This window comes from Poromitra crassiceps (assembly GCF_964638095.1).
Source record: "Poromitra crassiceps genome assembly, chromosome: 14".
Lineage (NCBI taxonomy): Eukaryota > Metazoa > Chordata > Actinopteri > Beryciformes > Melamphaidae > Poromitra > Poromitra crassiceps.
In genome coordinates, this window is record NC_139633.1 from 32,111,411 (window position 1) to 32,128,717 (window position 17,307).

The 17,307-nt window shown below is 43.2% G+C and overlaps 1 protein-coding gene across 1 annotated transcript in view; it reads right to left on the bottom strand.

Moving 5' to 3' along the window:
- LOC310788877 (deubiquitinase DESI2) overlaps positions 1-17,307 on the bottom strand; it is a gene marked incomplete at its 3' end in the record, with an annotated part of 71,682 nt that overhangs the window by 22,943 nt on the left and 31,432 nt on the right. Inside the window, exons 2-3 of the mRNA XM_083650454.1 lie at positions 13,449-13,521; positions 2,403-2,496 (exon numbers count right to left, since the gene is read on the bottom strand). Coding sequence (XP_083506580.1) covers positions 2,403-2,496; positions 13,449-13,521 — 167 coding nt within the window. The remainder of the gene's footprint in view (positions 1-2,402; positions 2,497-13,448; positions 13,522-17,307) is intronic.

The following is a 17,307-nucleotide window of genomic DNA, read 5'->3' on the forward strand; positions in this document are numbered from 1 at the left end:
CAGAAATTATGAGATTCCTGTCACATAAATAGTCTCTCTTTGTCTCCATCTCTGTTTGCCAACCGCCTCATTTAACACAGATCCTTATTACAGGAAGACTCCCTAACTGCCTGGACAGGCCTACAAAGATCCTTATTACAGGAAGACTCCCTGGCTGCCTGGACAGGCCTACACAGATCCTTATTACAGGAAGACTCCCTGGCTGCCTGGACCGGCCTACACAGATCCTTATTACAGGAAGACTCCCTGGCTGCCTGGACAGGCCTACACAGATCCTTATTACAGGAAGACTCCCTGGCTGCCTGGACAGGCCTACACAGATCCTTATTACAGGAAGACTCCCTGACTGCCTGGACAGGCCTACACAGATCCATATTACAGGAAGACTCCCTAACTGCCTGGACAGGCCTACACAGATCCTTATTACAGGAAGACTCCCTGGCTGCCTGGACAGGCCTACACAGATCCTTATTACAGGAAGACTCCCTGGCTGCCAGGGTCTGTCCAGGCAGTCATGGGACCATGGTTGCCAGGGTGTGTCCAGGCAGCCATGGCACCATGGCATTAGGACAACCCAAGCCAAAATTGCATTCATTCATGGAACTGTAAGGCATTTTTTTAATGCAATCAAGCATAAGTGTATATTACATACATAAAAATCAATACACATATAAGCAGACATTGACCAAAGTTAACACAAAATATACAAAAATGCTACATCTCCAAGTTGCTTTCTATAGGCAGGTAAAGTGGCTTACTAAAGCTGTGTTCACACGAGATATTTATTTTTCTCTCTGTCGCTCCATTCAACCCTTTGGAATCGCTCTGTCGCTCTGTTTAAATCGCTCGTCAACAGGCACAATAATTGACGGACATCTGGGGGCTATAACGTTACACAATGTCATGATGTTTGTCCACTACGAGCCACCGTAGTTGTTTACAAGCTAAGCCTATCAGCGTGCTCCTAATGCGAGCTCTATACCGGTAGTACAGACTTCACTTCATGTCAGCTCTCAGCCTGTCAATCAGCTGTCAATGCGGTTTGTTGCCACACAATAAACCAGCGGTTTGTTCCAAGCCAGTGGGATCCTTGACTCACTCTCACACAGCAGCCAATCAGCGTTGAACAGCGAGCGACTGATGCCAGCGTAATTTTGCTCGAGTTGGGATATTTCATCTCGGGCGACGAGCGTATTTTCACCCTATCACTCTGTCTCTGTCGCTCGGACGCCCAGCGATTTTTCTCCCGGGCGAATATATGCTCAATCGCTCATTTGCATTGGCTTTGTATGTAAACTCGATGCCAGCGAAAAACTAATAGGTCGGTGTGAACGCAGCTTAACTCACTGACTGACTCACTGACTGACTGACTGGTTGACTGACTGGTTTACTCACTGACTGACTGGTTTACTCACTGACTGACTGACTGACTGACTGACTAGCTTGTCTAACTGGCTGGCTCACCGACTGGCTGTGGTATAAGGACTCATTTATTTGACTGGCAAAACATCCAGCTTGTTGCCTGACAGTAACCTGGCAGACTGACTCTATAACAGACAGACAGACCCAAAACAGACTGAATGATTGGCTGGCTGGCTTACTTGCCGGTTGACTAATTAGCTTACTGCCTCGATAACTGACTGAGTGACTGTCTAGCTTACTGACTGTTGGATAATGACTATTTGACTGGCTAAACATCCAGCTAGCTGCCTGACAGCATAACTAACATGTGCTTTAAAATGTATAGAGCTAGTGGACATGTTTAGAGCAAAAGAAAGAACACTTCCTGGCTGTTATAAATGAGGGAGAGCAGATCTATCCAGGGTCAGGGGGAATTATTGTTGGGGGGATGTTAAGGACAAATGTAAAAAAATATATAGAGGTGTGACAGTTAAAGGGTGTCAAATTAGGGAATAATTATTTAAAAAACAAAATGATGTAGCAATGTGTATGTTTACTGTTCAAGAAAATGTCAAAACTCTTATAATTGAAAGATACAAAAGCGGTGACTAACAGAAATGAATAACCAATATTACTATAGAATAGTCTGTGCTTTGTTTATTTATCTGTCTGTTGTTGTTGTTTTTATGACGTTCTGTTTCTTTATGAATTTATTTAGTTCTTTTCCCGTTTTTTGCTTTTGCTCCACAGCTTGAGTAGAGAAAGGTCAATGATTAGACTGGCTAAACTGGCTGACTGTTGGATGCACACTGAGCAAAACAGAGGGGAAATTAAATGTATACTGGCGATCCTGGACACACACACACACACACACACACACACACACACACACACACCCCCGCACGCACGCACGCGCGCACACACACACACACACACACACACACACACACACACACACACACACACACACACACACACACAGAGGAGCATCCAGTACTTACTTGAACTTGAAGGTCTCTCCGAGTTCAGTGGCATCGCCTGGTGTAATCTCAAAGATCCCCGAGAATGGGTACGGGTGTCCACCATAGGCAAATTCTGAGTGCACGCACATGCACAAACACACACACACACACACACACACACACACACACACACACACACACACACACACACACACACATCAACACCTGCTGTTCTATTGAAGAGAAAAAACAATACAAGAAACAAAGCAAAAACCATCTAATTGATTGTGATGAGTATTGTCTCTCCTTTTGTTTCCATCTGTGTGGACCTGATGGTAAATAACATGTGTAGATAACTTGTTATAGTTAGCAGCATGCTTGGTGGTAAATGGCATGTGTAGATAACTTGTTATGGTTAGCAGCATGCTTGGTGCTAAATGGCATGTGTAGATAACTTGTTATGGTTAGCAGCATGCTTGGTGGTAAATGGTAGGGCTGGCACGGATCAGTAGTGGCTAGTGCCTTCCTCTATGCTATTGTGTGCTGGGGCAGTAGGCTGAAGGCGGCGGATGCCAACAGACTTAACAAACTGATCCGTAAGGCCAGGGACATTGTGGGGCTGGACCTGGGCTCTCTGACTGCGGTGTCAGAGAAGAGAACGTTATCCAGGCTACGCTCCATCATGAGCAATGACTCGCACCCACTCCACGGCGTGCTAGTCAAACACAGGAGTACATTCAGTGAGAGACTGATTCCACCTAGATGCAGCACGGAGAGGCACAAGAAATCATTCCTGCCTGTGGCCATTGGCCTATTTAATGCCTCTCTTAAAAGAGCACCTCGGAGACGCTCAGTCTCCCTGAGATTGAGCCAGCCGATAGGCTAACTAGAAAAGTGTCTGGCTGAGCCACGTGTAAAGTATAGGGCAAGCCGAATAATAATACATGTTTCAGTGTGCAATAATTTAGATAGGTTAACTGGAAAAGTGCCTGGCTGAGCCACGTGAAACGTAGGGGGCAAGCCGAATAATATAAATATAAATATAAGCTCAGTGTGCAATAAGGACAATTTGACACGTAAGGTATACTCACTCTACGTATTGCTTACTTAAACGTACTACACTACTTTGCTCCTATCGCAGTAATACTGGTTACGTTTATACTGTTTATACTGTTTACTCCATGCTATGTTGTGTTGTTTGTTTCTTCTATTCTGCTTATTTTACTATTGCACTACTACTGTGTATTTATTTTAGGATATGTGTGTTTTGTGAACGAGCAGCTGTGATTTGTCCCAATTTCCCCCCGGGGATTATTAAAGTCTTTCTGATTCTGATTCTGATTCTGAAAACCCACGGTTCGGATCGCGTGACGGATTTTGAGCCACGGATCACAGATTTTTCGGATCAGCAAAAAAAAAAAAATCTCAGATTTTTTTCTCTCAAAATTAGATTTTTGATTTTCATTCGATTTTTGTATTACTATTATACGTCTCGAACCATTTGTTGCCCTGCACAGCTCAGAAAATATTTTTTTCTCATAAGTGACACAATTTATGCTTTTACTCTGAAGGCAGAACAACCCAACTTCCTGTTTCAGCGTGGCGCTGCTATGCCTAACTTCCTGGTTGTTGCTTGCTAACCTGCAGTCACTTGACACGGGTACACGTGTTCGTGAAAAGTGTGCGTGTGTGTGTGTGTGTTGTGGCTCTCGTTATCTTGTGCAGCCCGCAACACGCTGCTCGCATTCCTGTGCTTTTTCAGAGGTGTTGAAATAAGTTTGTTGTGATGCTGTCTTTAGTAGCCACTAGCCACAGCCTTCAGAGAGACTTTACAGCGGGGAGAAGGGATAAGGAAGCTCACTTGCCATGATGATGCATGTCTGTGTCTGGCTGCACTGCAGGCATTCTCATACACGTTAAACGTTAAATGCAGGACGCAGGACCATGGACGTTGCGAACCGCGTTCCGAACCGTGGGGGCTGATCCGTATGGGTCACGGATTATCCGTGATCCGTGCCAGCCCTAGTAAATAACATGTGTAGATAACTTGTTATAGTTAGCAGCATGCTTGGTGCTAAATGGCATGTGTAGATAACTTGTTATGGTTAGCAGCATGCTTGGTGGTAAATAACATGTGTAGATAACTTGTTATAGTTAGCAGCATGCTTGGTGGTAAATAACATGTGTAGATAACTTGTTATGGTTAGCAGCATGCTTGGTGGTAAATAACATGTGTAGATAACTTGTTATGGTTAGCAGCATGCTTGGTGGTAAATAACATGTGTAGATAACTTGTTATGGTTAGCAGCATGCTTGGTGGTAAATAACATGTGTAGATAACTTGTTATGGTTAGCAGCATGCTTGGTAGTAAATAACATGTGTAGATAACTTGTTATGGTTAGCAGCATGCTTGGTGGTAAATAACATGTGTAGATAACTTGTTATGGTTAGCAGCATGCTTGGTGGTAAATAACATGTGTAGATAACTTGTTATGGTTAGCAGCATGCTTGGTGGTAAATAACATGTGTAGATAACTTGTTATGGTTAGCAGCATGCTTGGTGGTAAATAACATGTGTAGATAACTTGTTATGGTTAGCAGCATGCTTGGTGGTAAATAACATGTGTAGATAACTTGTTATGGTTAGCAGCATGCTTGGTGGTAAATAACATGTGTAGATAACTTGTTATAGTTAGCAGCATGCTTGGTGGTAAATAACATGTGTAGATAACTTGTTATGGTTAGCAGCATGCTTGGTGCTAAATAACATGTGTAGATAACTTGTTATGGTTAGCAGCATGCTTGGTGGTAAATAACATGTGTAGATAACTTGTTATGGTTAGCAGCATGCTTGGTGGTAAATAACATGTGTAGATAACTTGTTATGGTTAGCAGCATGCTTGGTGCTAAATAACATGTGTAGATAACTTGTTATGGTTAGCAGCATGCTTGGTGGTAAATAACATGTGTAGATAACTTGTTATGGTTAGCAGCATGCTTGGTGCTAAATAACATGTGTAGATAACTTGTTATGGTTAGCAGCATGCTTGGTGGTAAATAACATGTGTAGATAACTTGTTATGGTTAGCAGCATGCTTGGTGGTAAATAACATGTGTAGATAACTTGTTATAGTTAGCAGCATGCTTGGTGGTAAATAACATGTGTAGATAACTTGTTATGGTTAGCAGCATGCTTGGTGGTAAATAACATGTGTAGATAACTTGTTATGGTTAGCAGCATGCTTGGTGGTAAATAACATGTGTAGATAACTTGTTATGGTTAGCAGCATGCTTGGTGGTAAATAACATGTGTAGATAACTTGTTATGGTTAGCAGCATGCTTGGTGCTAAATAACATGTGTAGATAACTTGTTATGGTTAGCAGCATGCTTGGTGGTAAATAACATGTGTAGATAACTTGTTATGGTTAGCAGCATGCTTGGTGCTAAATAACATGTGTAGATAACTTGTTATGGTTAGCAGCATGCTTGGTGGTAAATAACATGTGTAGATAATTTGTTATGGTTAGCAGCATGCTTGGTGGTAAATAACATGTGTAGATAACTTGTTATGGTTAGCAGCATGCTTGGTGGTAAATAACATGTGTAGATAATTTGTTATGGTTAGCAGCATGCTTGGTGGTAAATAACATGTGTAGATAACTTGTTATGGTTAGCAGCATGCTTGGTGGTAAATAACATGTGTAGATAACTTGTTATGGTTAGCAGCATGCTTGGTGGTAAATAACATGTGTAGATAATTTGTTATGGTTAGCAGCATGCTTGGTGCTAAATAACATGTGTAGATAACTTGTTATGGTTAGCAGCATGCTTGGTGGTAAATAACATGTGTAGATAACTTGTTATGGTTAGCAGCATGCTTGGTGGTAAATAACATGTGTAGATAACTTGTTATGGTTAGCAGCATGCTTGGAAAGGCAGATGGTTAGGTACCCATCATATTCTCCATATTCCCTCTGATATCACCAGCCTGGTAAAAAACAAAAACCTGATCACATGACCTCACATTCTGTTTCACTCGACATATCAGTCTGGACTTCCAGCCGTCCGCAGCCATTTTAGTGGGCGGGAGTACTTGCCTTGACAGACAACTCCTTCAGCCAATCAGCATTGGATTCAGTCAAATCCAAATCCAGTCAAATCCAAATCAGTCAGATGCTTACATCATCAACTACGTCGCAGTGTCTGATTGGCCGCTGTGGGCGGCTATAAGATCACACTGATCCGTCGAGACAAACAGAACAAGATGAAAATGTAGAGGCCAATAGATCTATAAAGAACTACCGTACACACATTAGGGCTGCTCGATAAATCGATTTTGAAACGTAATCGAATTAATTAGTAGGGCTTGGTATCGAGTTTCGATACTTACTTGGCACCGAAATGAAAGCATCGATACTAAGGGGTATCGAAACCTCCCTTGTCAAACGATACCAATTTTCGATACCAAAACAAAACAGCGTCATTGAGCCTATAAGCATGCGACATGCTTGCACACCGCGCTCTAATACGGCTGGTGATTGGCTGTCATGTAGAGGCATGCAAGAAACGTTACGCCCACTTTAGCCGGTGTGTTTGTTGTGAGCCAGGCGTGCGGTGCGGATATAGTATACAAGAAGTTAGCCACTCAAGCTACTCCTATCCTGGAGTACCATATGGCGAAGATGATGAAAAGCAGGGAAAGAAACAAACAACAAGGACTGGTTTCCACAGACAAGAGAAATAATGGCGAGGTGGGTCAGCTTACCGCAAATTGTTGTTGATGTTAGTGGTTATCAGATCCCTCAGTCTGACAAATCCATGCATCTGGCTGTGAGTTGTAGCTAGCATAGATCGTTTAATTAATTGCCGCCGTAACGTTATGCGCAAGCGGGCGTTGTGTATTTTTAGCAACTCGTTAACAAACGCTGATGTCATGATAGTTTGTTGAATGTAAATGCGATTCATTTATATTGATAGGCTAGTCAGTGAATGCATGAAGTGGAGCTGTCTCGTCAGATTGGACAAGAATGACGTTCTGTTGCAGCAGTGAGCATTAAACACTGATCTGCAACGCTAGCGTTAGATGTTTAATTAATTAGCGTTAACGTTATGTGCAAGCGGGCAGTTATCACCCATTATGTATTTTTAGCAACTCGTTAACAAACGCTGATGTCATGATAGTTTGTTGAATATAAATGGGATTCACTTTGTGCCATTATTGATAGGCTAGTCAATGCTCAACTAGTCTTCCATGCATGAAGTGGATCCATCTCATCAGTTTGGACAAGAATAGAGTTCTGTTGCATCAGTGAGCATTAAACACCGATTTGCAACTCTCTGTTTTGCACTGAAAACTATTCCACTGATTTATTTGTTTTACATTTCTTTCCTTTGTAGTACTCCAATATTTTTTGTAGGGACGGCAATAAGTTTAGACAACTTAAAGTTATGTTAAATACAGTAGGTTTTATTTGTTTCTGCTGTAAAACTTAAGATGGGGGGAAAACTAAAGATTTGTAAAATAATTTCAATGTGTAATGCAGTTTTATTTTTGTTCAAATGGATTTTTCTAAAAATTGGTATCGAAAAAAGTATCGTTCAGGAACCGGTATCGAAATCCAAGTATCGAAACGGTATCGATATCGAAAAATTTTGAACGATACCCAGCCCTAATTAATTAGTTAGGACGATGTTAAAAACAGATGAAAATCATCTAATCGATTTACACTTTAACTAGGGTAATTACGTTATGGCAGGGGCGGCTCTCTCTCATGTACGCGTGCTGCTTACTCGTCCCTTCTCCCGGCTGTAAAGTCTCTCTGGAGGCTGTTATGTGACTACTGCTGGCTACTAAAGACAGCAGCAATGAACTTATTTCAACACCTCCAAAAAGCACAGAGTGTGAGCACTGAGCAGCGTGTTGCACTGCGGGCTGTGCAAGATAACGATTACCACAACACACATACGCTCGCACGCGAACAAAGACGTTATCACCGGACGCTGAAATGTTGCCTTTATAGTTCACATAACAACAAAGCAACACGTGAGGCCACCGAGTAGCTTCTGCTTCTGGTTCATGGGTGTAACATGCCAACTCACCCTGTCTGTCTGAATATCGCAGTTCCCTGCATACCTGTTGTGACTTTGTGTTATTCTAGTACAGTACAGATAACTCCGAGCACGGGTGGTCGCTTAGACACTGCTAATATAATTATTATAATTATGTCACGGAGGCACACGCTACAGGCAAGAGTAATCGAACCAAGAGTATCCACCAGTGTCAATTGACCCGCAGGTTAGCAAGCAACAGCCAGGGAGTTAGGCATAGCAAGTTAGGCTAAAACAGGAAGTTGGGTTGTTCTGCCTTCAGAGTCACTTATGAAAAAAAGAGAGAAAAAAATTGTCAATTTTATTTTTAGGCAAAATCGAACAGCCCTAACACACATCACATTAACTCATTGAGTGCCAGCCACTTTTGGAAAACGGATGCTCCCAGTGCCAGAGTTTCAGAGCGTTTTCAGTGATTTCTCGAGGCCCACAGAATATTGTGTGATATTACTATGTAAACACCGAACATGCCCAAAGAACGATGAGACTCTCTTCTATCATCAGCAAAAAAAAGTTTATTGATATCATTTTCCGTTCTTTAGTTATGAGCCGGAGAAGATAGGTTGATTTCACCAAAAAGAGACGTTTCAAATTAGAAGCTGAGATAATCAGCCTTTTGTGAAATGAAGCATTTCAAGCACATGACTGACTCTGAAGCTAATATTTTCTGATGTAGTCACACCTCAAAAATAATTTCCTTCAATAAAACAGTGAAAACAAAGGAATTTTGTTTGGCAAAATAATATTTTTTAGCTGCAACCAGCAGCGCTGGCCCCTGCGTGCGCTGCTGGTTGCAGCTTCTTGCTGGTCTTGATTTACTGCTGGTGGGCATCAGATATTCTAGCTTGTGTTTGCCAATCCTGTCCTGCTGTCTGGGTCTGTCTGGGTCAGTGTTGTATGCTGCCCTGCGTGCCCCACCCCGCTCAACTGCAAACCCCACCTCCGTGGGAGTGTCTCTGGTGGCTCTCTGCTGCGTTTGCTCTGTACTGAAAAGTGCGCTACATCCAGCTTTTTTACAGCGTTCCGCGTGTATTTGTCACCGGCTCCCATCGCTTCCAGTTGAGAATAATAACAACTCCACAACTAATCATGCGGATGGGCTATCGCAGCGGACACGGAGGGGCTCAATTGTGGCAGCAGATTGGCTGCTGCAGGCACAGCTAACGTTATGCTTCATGCATATCGATGCATACCGATGCGATTTCCGTTTCCCCATGACTTCTTCTCTGTTTTTTCCTCGCCTTTCTGTAATCTGGAGAGCACTGTCGCCACCTAATGGGTCCGTAAAATAGCTTTTACACATTCAACATCCACCATACTTTCACAGGAGATGGATCAGGCTTTGATCCACGTCCCACCGTCAAAAAACGCAATTGACGACTTTAGTCGTCATTGGCACTCAACGTTACTATTTGAATTGACGACTATAGTTGTCATTGGCACTCAATGAGTTAATATCCTCTTTACTGTGCTGCGGCTTCACAATGATGGAATACAGAATTCTCCCTATATATATTCTGCATGCATACAGGTCAATATATGGTAGTATAGTACTGAGTACTGCTCAGTCTTTACAGTGTGGTGTGGCTGTTAAAAGTTCAAATACTTCACATTTTTCAGCGCAATGTGCCGCGGAGTTGCCAGGCAGTCAAAGCAAGCAGAAGGCAGACTTGTTTTGATGCCGTTTGATGTGAACGGTGGCTTTTGGCTTTTCGAAGCAGTCTGCTCAGGTGTTTTTGAAGCAGTCTGCTCAGGTGTTTTTGAAGCAGTCTGCTCAGGTGTTTTTGAAGCAGTCTGCTCAGGTGTTTTTGAAGCAGTCTGCTCAGGTGTTTATGAAGCAGTCTGCTCAGGTGTTTTTGAAGCAGTCTGCTCAGGTGTTTTTGAAGCAGTCTGCTCAGGTGTTTTTGAAGCAGTCTGCTGAGGTGTTTTTGAAGCAGTCTGCTCAGGTGTTTTTGAAGCAGTCTGCTCAGGTGTTTTTGAAGCAGTCTGCTGAGGTGTTTTTGAAGCAGTCTGCTGAGGTGTTTTTGAAGCAGTCTGCTGAGGTGTTTTGAAGCAGTCTGCTCAGGTGTTTTTGAAGCAGTCTGCTCAGGTGTTTTTGAAGCAGTCTGCTCAGGTGTTTTTATTGAAGCAGTCTGCTGAGGTGTTTTTGAAGCAGTCTGCTCAGGTGTTTTTGAAGCAGTCTGCTCAGGTGTTTTTGAAGCAGTCTACTCAGATGTTTTTGAAGCAGTCTGCTCAGGTGTTTTTGAAGCAGTCTGCTCAGGTGTTTTTGAAGCAGTCTGCTGAGGTGTTTTTGAAGCAGTCTGCTCAGGTGTTTTTGAAGCAGTCTGCTCAGGTGTTTTTGAAGCAGTCTGCTCAGGTGTTTTTGAAGCAGTCTGCTCAGGTGTTTTTGAAGCAGTCTGCTCAGGTGTTTTTGAAGCAGTCTGCTCAGGTGTTTTTGAAGCAGTCTGCTGAGGTGTTCTTGAAGCAGTCTGCTCAGGTGTTTTTGAAGCAGTCTGCTCAGGTGTTTTTGAAGCAGTCTGCTCAGGTGTTTTTGAAGCAGTCTGCTGAGGTGTTTCATTTCGTGAACATTTCATTGATCACGTGTCTTGAAAACGACGACAGTCCCTCCCTCCTCTGCCTCTCGTTAGCCGCTGATTATTTTACCTTAACCAATCATCACTCCTCATGCCAAAACCCGAACCAATCATCACTCCGCTGTCCTGTGTGTGTGTGTGTGTGTGTGTGTGTGTGTTTGTGAGCGAGCAAGTGAGAGAGAGCGGGGCAAATATGTGGCGGTCAAAATCCATTCATGGCGGTGTGCCACAAAAAGATCAATGTATGGGAAAAACTATGTCCATTAGGGCTGCACGATATTGGAAAAAACGGACATTGCGATATTTCCCCCGCCTGCGATATATATTGCGATATGACAAAAGACAGAGATTTTCACCAGATTACCAGAATAGCTCTATTTTAAAGAAAATAATGATTGGGGTGATTTTGTAGAAGAGTCCATCTGATTTTGGAGGGGGAATTAGGTATTTTAATGTTTCACAACCACTGGGCTGTGGCCCACTGGTAGGCCTCAGAGTGCCATCTATCAGGGTTCATACACATTTTGACCATGACTTACATACATGAAAAAATGAGTGATTCTACTGTAAAATGTCACTAGCCTACACTTCACTTAGTGTAATGCAGCTTTTAAAGCCAGGGTAAGAGAACATTTATGCCGTATCACCATATTACCATAATCCAACATCTAAGACCATAGTCTCATATCACAATATTGATATAAAATTTATATATTGCCCACCCCTAATATTGAATGCCAGAATCTACCTCCCAATGATGCTATTTGCAGAAAAACATTAGATTTCATTGTGATGCATTTATATCACAAGATGTAAATGCATGTTGTGACGTTAAATGAGCCTGAGGTCAGCTGTTTTAATTTTAATTTTCTACTCAAAGGTATTAAATAATGTTTCAATAAATCAACAGTGAAACACCCCTGTCACTTTACACACTTGGTCTGACCCCCCAGAAACCCCCTCCAGAAACTACCAAGTGGTATGCTCCGCATCTGGGGAGTTCCGGTTTTGGAGCGCACCGCAGTACAGACTAGAGAGACGAGGATTCACATGCAGCAGACCGGTGACAAACAATTCATTCGTGAAAAGTAATAAATATACATTTCATTGGCGAGATATGTCTCTTGTCTTTTTATTTTCACTTAAATGTTTTGTGTAAATGAGTTGCTATGTATGATTAACTCTACCGTAACGTTACTGCTATCATCTGATGCATCATCAGAGACTGAGCCTGAGAGAGAGCCGCAGTGATAACACGGTCAACTTCTCAGTAATAATCACTTTAGCCTTCGTGTCATTATAAGTTGCTGTCTTGCTTTTTGGTGGAACTCCATGGACATGTTGAGTTACAGCAGCCTGCTGTAAGCTAGTGCGATGCAAACTGTGGACGCATCCGCCTCCGCAATCACATCGTTTACAGATGGGCTACTGTCAGCAACGCAACATGAGCAAAAGTAATTCAATTGAGCTCTATGTGCATGTTTGTTGTGTTGAAGCTAAGCACTAAATGAGTGAGTACAGTGGCGGGGCGTCTCTCTCCTTTGAGAGAGACTGCATTTCACTCAGTAGGCTCCAGGGGCCGGTTGCACCAAGTGGTCTTAACTATGCCTGGTCGTAACTCCTACGTCGGTCTTAGTTAAGACCAGTCTTTAGAGTGAATTTATGCCTGTTGCACCAACAGGGCTTACGTCTGGTCTTAACTACGCCGGTCGTAGCAATGCGAATGTGAATTGCCAGGGAATGCACCCTGATTGGATGATGTTGCAAAAATGTGCCTTGCGACCTGCTTGGAGCGTCACTGGGCCACTACGCTCTATGAGCCACTACTGTATGTGCATCACTACACCCTCCCTCCTCCCACCCTCCCTCGCTCTGGGGGGAAAATGGCGGGGATTGAGTGCCAGACAGTCTGAATGAAATTGAATGTAACGTTCCCAATTCTATGTATTAAATTCTAAAAAACTAACGGCAACATTTGGGAAGGCTAAGCCACACAACTAGTTCGTTATAATCTAACATCATGCTTCGATGGCGACGTTATGACGGTGACGATGACGGTAAGGACTCAAAAAGGTCTCCGCTGATATACAGGGAGATCTCTGTTACAGGCAGGCACTACGCCTCCTCCTGACCAGGCGTAAGAGTTACGCCTGGGCGTAGTGAAAAGAAGGTTAAGCCCTCTTGGTGCAACCGGCGTAGCTGTTAGGTCGTTAAGTTACGACCGGCGTAGCTTAAGACCAGTGTAAGACCACTTGGTGCAACCGGCCCCAGGAGTTTAACATGACGAGTTCATTTGCTTTTGACATCGCACGTCCTGCGATGTGACTGTTGCGCATGCGCACATCGCGATGACGATGTGTAAAGGATATATGGTGCAGCCCTACAGTCCATGTAAGCTTACCTCTGCCATAGACCTCAATCCCTGAGTGAAACACTCCGATGCCCAGAGAGGTGGTGAACTCATTGATCCAGTACTAGAGAGGAAGAGACAGAGGTACAGACAGGTTAACAAACACCGTAGAACAGCTGCATTTACTATAGCACTGTGTAGTGCATGGCGGGCCAAGTTTGGCACGTGCCCCATTTGTTTTAGCCGACCATTGATTTATCTCCCCCGCCCCAAAAAAACAAAAAAAACAAAAAAAACAAAAAAACAAACGAAAAACAAAAGACAAAAACAAAAAAGCGTCAAATTTGACCGTCTTTCGGAGGCTGTGACGGACTCATTTTTAAAGCTTAGCGTGACGGTTCTAGAAGACCTACGGAATCAATTGGGACCAACCATGTCAACCTAGCATGTCGGCAAGGGGGCGAAATAACGCTCCAAAGTTAGTCAACATTTTGGCAAAGGGAAGAAATTGGCATTGGCAATTTTCAAAGGGGCCCCCCCCCCTTGACCTCACCTCAAGATATCTGAATGATTCTACGGTAGGGTTAGCCCCTGCCGAAGCAACGCTCAACCTACGCTCAACCTACGCTGAACCCACAAGTTTCATTTAGGCGTCCTTGTTAAGCTCTATATGTGAACATGTACTTATCTGGCAAAAGGACTCATTACTAAAGGCCTGCAGCCAATTAAATTAGGCATAGTTTGGTTGCTTAGAAATTGACATATGTCCGTTTGCAAGATGTGCGTCTATATTTCTCATTCTCTCCCCACCTCCTCCCTCCCCCTGCTCTCTTCTCCCCCACACCCCTCCCCCTTCCCCTCTCCTGCTCTCTCCTCTTGCTCCTTCCCCACCTCCTATACCCTCCAACATCTCCCATTCCCTCCCCACCCCATCACTCTCTCACATTCCCCCTGCTCTTCCCCCTTCTCCTGCTCTCTCCTCTGCTCTCTCTTCATTTCTATATTTTCTATATTATCAATTGTTCAAATGTTATCTTTATTCTGTATATTCTTGTTACTGTGTGTTAGCTAGAATCAGCTAGACATACTTTCTGTGAAGCCCTCTGAGACATGCTTGTGAATTAGGGCTATATAAATAAACTTGACTTGACTTGACTTGTTAACAGGCAAAGCCGTTCACTAGGGGTGCTCCAAAAAATCGATTCTGAAAGGATCGCGACTCTTAATGCCCCGATTCCTGGATCGATTCCAAACTCCCAAGAATCGATTCTTGTTTGTATTGTATTGTATTTTTTTTTTTTTTTTACAGTGCACCTGAACGCAACATGCAAGATACCGGCTGAATAAGTGTCCAAATGTTCATGTCATTTGTGTACTGTACAGCTAAGGTGCCACCACCTCTTGCACTTAAGAACTCTGGTTAATGTATTCCCCTCAAAATCTATAAATCCTTCTCAAAGTCTACAGATCCCCCCCAGCCTATAAATCCATCTTATCTGAAGAACATAAAGGCTGAATTATACTCGACCAAGCTCGTTGGGGGTGGGGCCCCGCGAGTCTCCGTGCAGACCTCGCGCTGGGGTTGATGCCATTATACTCAGAAAGTGATCAGCATGTATTGTACAATGGTAAAATAGTGAGAACAGCCCGTGGAAAAGTCGCAATGAAACGCTATTATGTGCAGTACTGAGTGCGCTTTCACTCTCAAACGACCCCACATCAGCACATAAAGGAATCACCAAACTTGTTTTTACTGAATAGCCGTTTTACTTCTCAGCCCTGATTGCCTACTCTGTGCTGCTTTTAATCTCTCTCAATAATGCTCTCAACACAACACATTTACTTGGTGAAATGACTAAAAACGAACAGTTGCAAATCAAAGTTTATAGCCTACCACATGGGTCAAGAAATGTGGCGAAAACACAGCTCAGTGTTCAGGGCTCAGTGGCTTGAAAGCGGACATGTTTGGAGAGAAGCCGTGCGCTGCTCGCGCTGTTAGAAAAAAAATCATGCACAAGGCGAGCGCCAGACGGAGGTAGCGAATAACCACGCCCAACAAATTTACGTCATTTGACACGCCCGGCCCGCGCGCCCTTCACGGCAGGGTGAGCATAATTCAAGCTTAAGGGGGGAATTCCCCCCCTAGTTTGCAAAATGAATTTAGGCCCTGACTGTAATACTTCAGAAGTTGAATTTGAAGTTCAGCATTAATACATTTGTCATTATTTGTCTTAGATTTACCTTTGTGTGTTATTGCAATATAAAAGTACATAATTGAGAATCGATTCTAGATTCTGGAATCGAGAATCGTTGGAATCGAGAATCGATTCTGGAATCGGATTGTGACCCCAGGAATCGGAATCGGATCGGATCGTGGCTTAGCCGGATCGGACACCCCTACCGTTCACACCACCCGCGCGTGTCACGCCGAAGCCACGCTCACGCCTTGCTCAAGCGATCGTTCAGGATTCAGTCCCATTTTCCAAGCGTGACGCGTGAAGCTTGAAGCTGCCAGACATGAAGTCAATGGGAGTTTGTGGGCGGGTTCAAGGCTTCAGCTCTGCTTACGTCCGGCGTCCTGTGTGAACAAGGGCTTAGGGTTACGCCCCTTGAGTTGCACGTACTTTGTCAGAAAGGTGTCCTTCCCTTTGAAAATGTTGAAGCCATTGATACCTGATGCAGCATTTGCGTGTATATCCCTCATTTGTGTGTGTGTCCCTTTAAGACCGCAAACCATCTTAAAGGGATACACACACAAATGCTGCATCAGGTATCAATGGGTTAAGCCATCCACAATCAACTCTAAATCCAACTCTAACATTGTTTTATGATAAAACGTCTAACAATGCTTTTATTATTTTTTAAACTGATCTTATATTTAGAATCTAAATTGTCTATGAAATATAATACATTGTTATCTAATGTAATTTCACATAACATCAGCATTTATTTTTCCATCCAGATGAATTGTTTGCCCTTCATATGAAAGAATGTGTGCACCTCTGGTGTAGTGTTGAGCCTGCAGCTCAAACGTGTTGAGTGTCTATATGTCGGCTGAAGTGTACTGTATGTGAGGTCGTGTTGCGCTCGTACTGTGTGTATAGTATATACCGTGAAACCCTGTATGCCGCCAACAGACGCCTGCGCTCATGTCGCCAAGTCAACCTCCTGTATATTTCATCGACTTGGGTGATTTGATTCTGACCCGTCAACAAACACCGCCACCTTTTTACACGCACTCGAGAAGGAGAGAAAAGTCTAAACACTCAGTAGACCAAACAACAAAAACAGTAAGAATTCAATTTCTATATGAGATGAATTGAACAGGATTTATTTGCGCACGTAAAATTGCTCAAATACAGATTATGTCAAAATGTTTAACTAATTATGATGAGTCAAATACCTCTTCCAACCATGCTTGTAATTCCCATAACGCAAGGTTAGCTGTGCCTCATCACATCCAAAAGTGGTTGCGATGCCGTTTTGCGCTGATGGAGCTAGTCGGCAATCGGATTCATTTTCTCCTGTTTTTACTCTGGTTGTTGTAGTAAATCACAGTGGAACACAGCAAAGGCAAAGGACAACCACAAGATGCAAAATGCATGAATGAGGCATGAGGAGACTGAAGTAAAACTGACATAATGCAATAGAGAGGCAAAGTGACCGCCTACTTCCTGCTTCAGCACTGTACCAGAGATTTTAATCCGCCATTTATTTCCCCATATACATTTAGTAAAATGCGTATAAAAATGGTTTTACTTGGTCAAACCAAAGGGTTCAGCTATATTTAGAATCGGGAGAGAGCATAGAACATTTCACTCAGACCAAAACTAAAAAACACGTCATCGAAAAAATATTTTCTTTAAATCTGCCATTTTTTTTACGTTGTAGTCCGAGTGAAATGTTATGT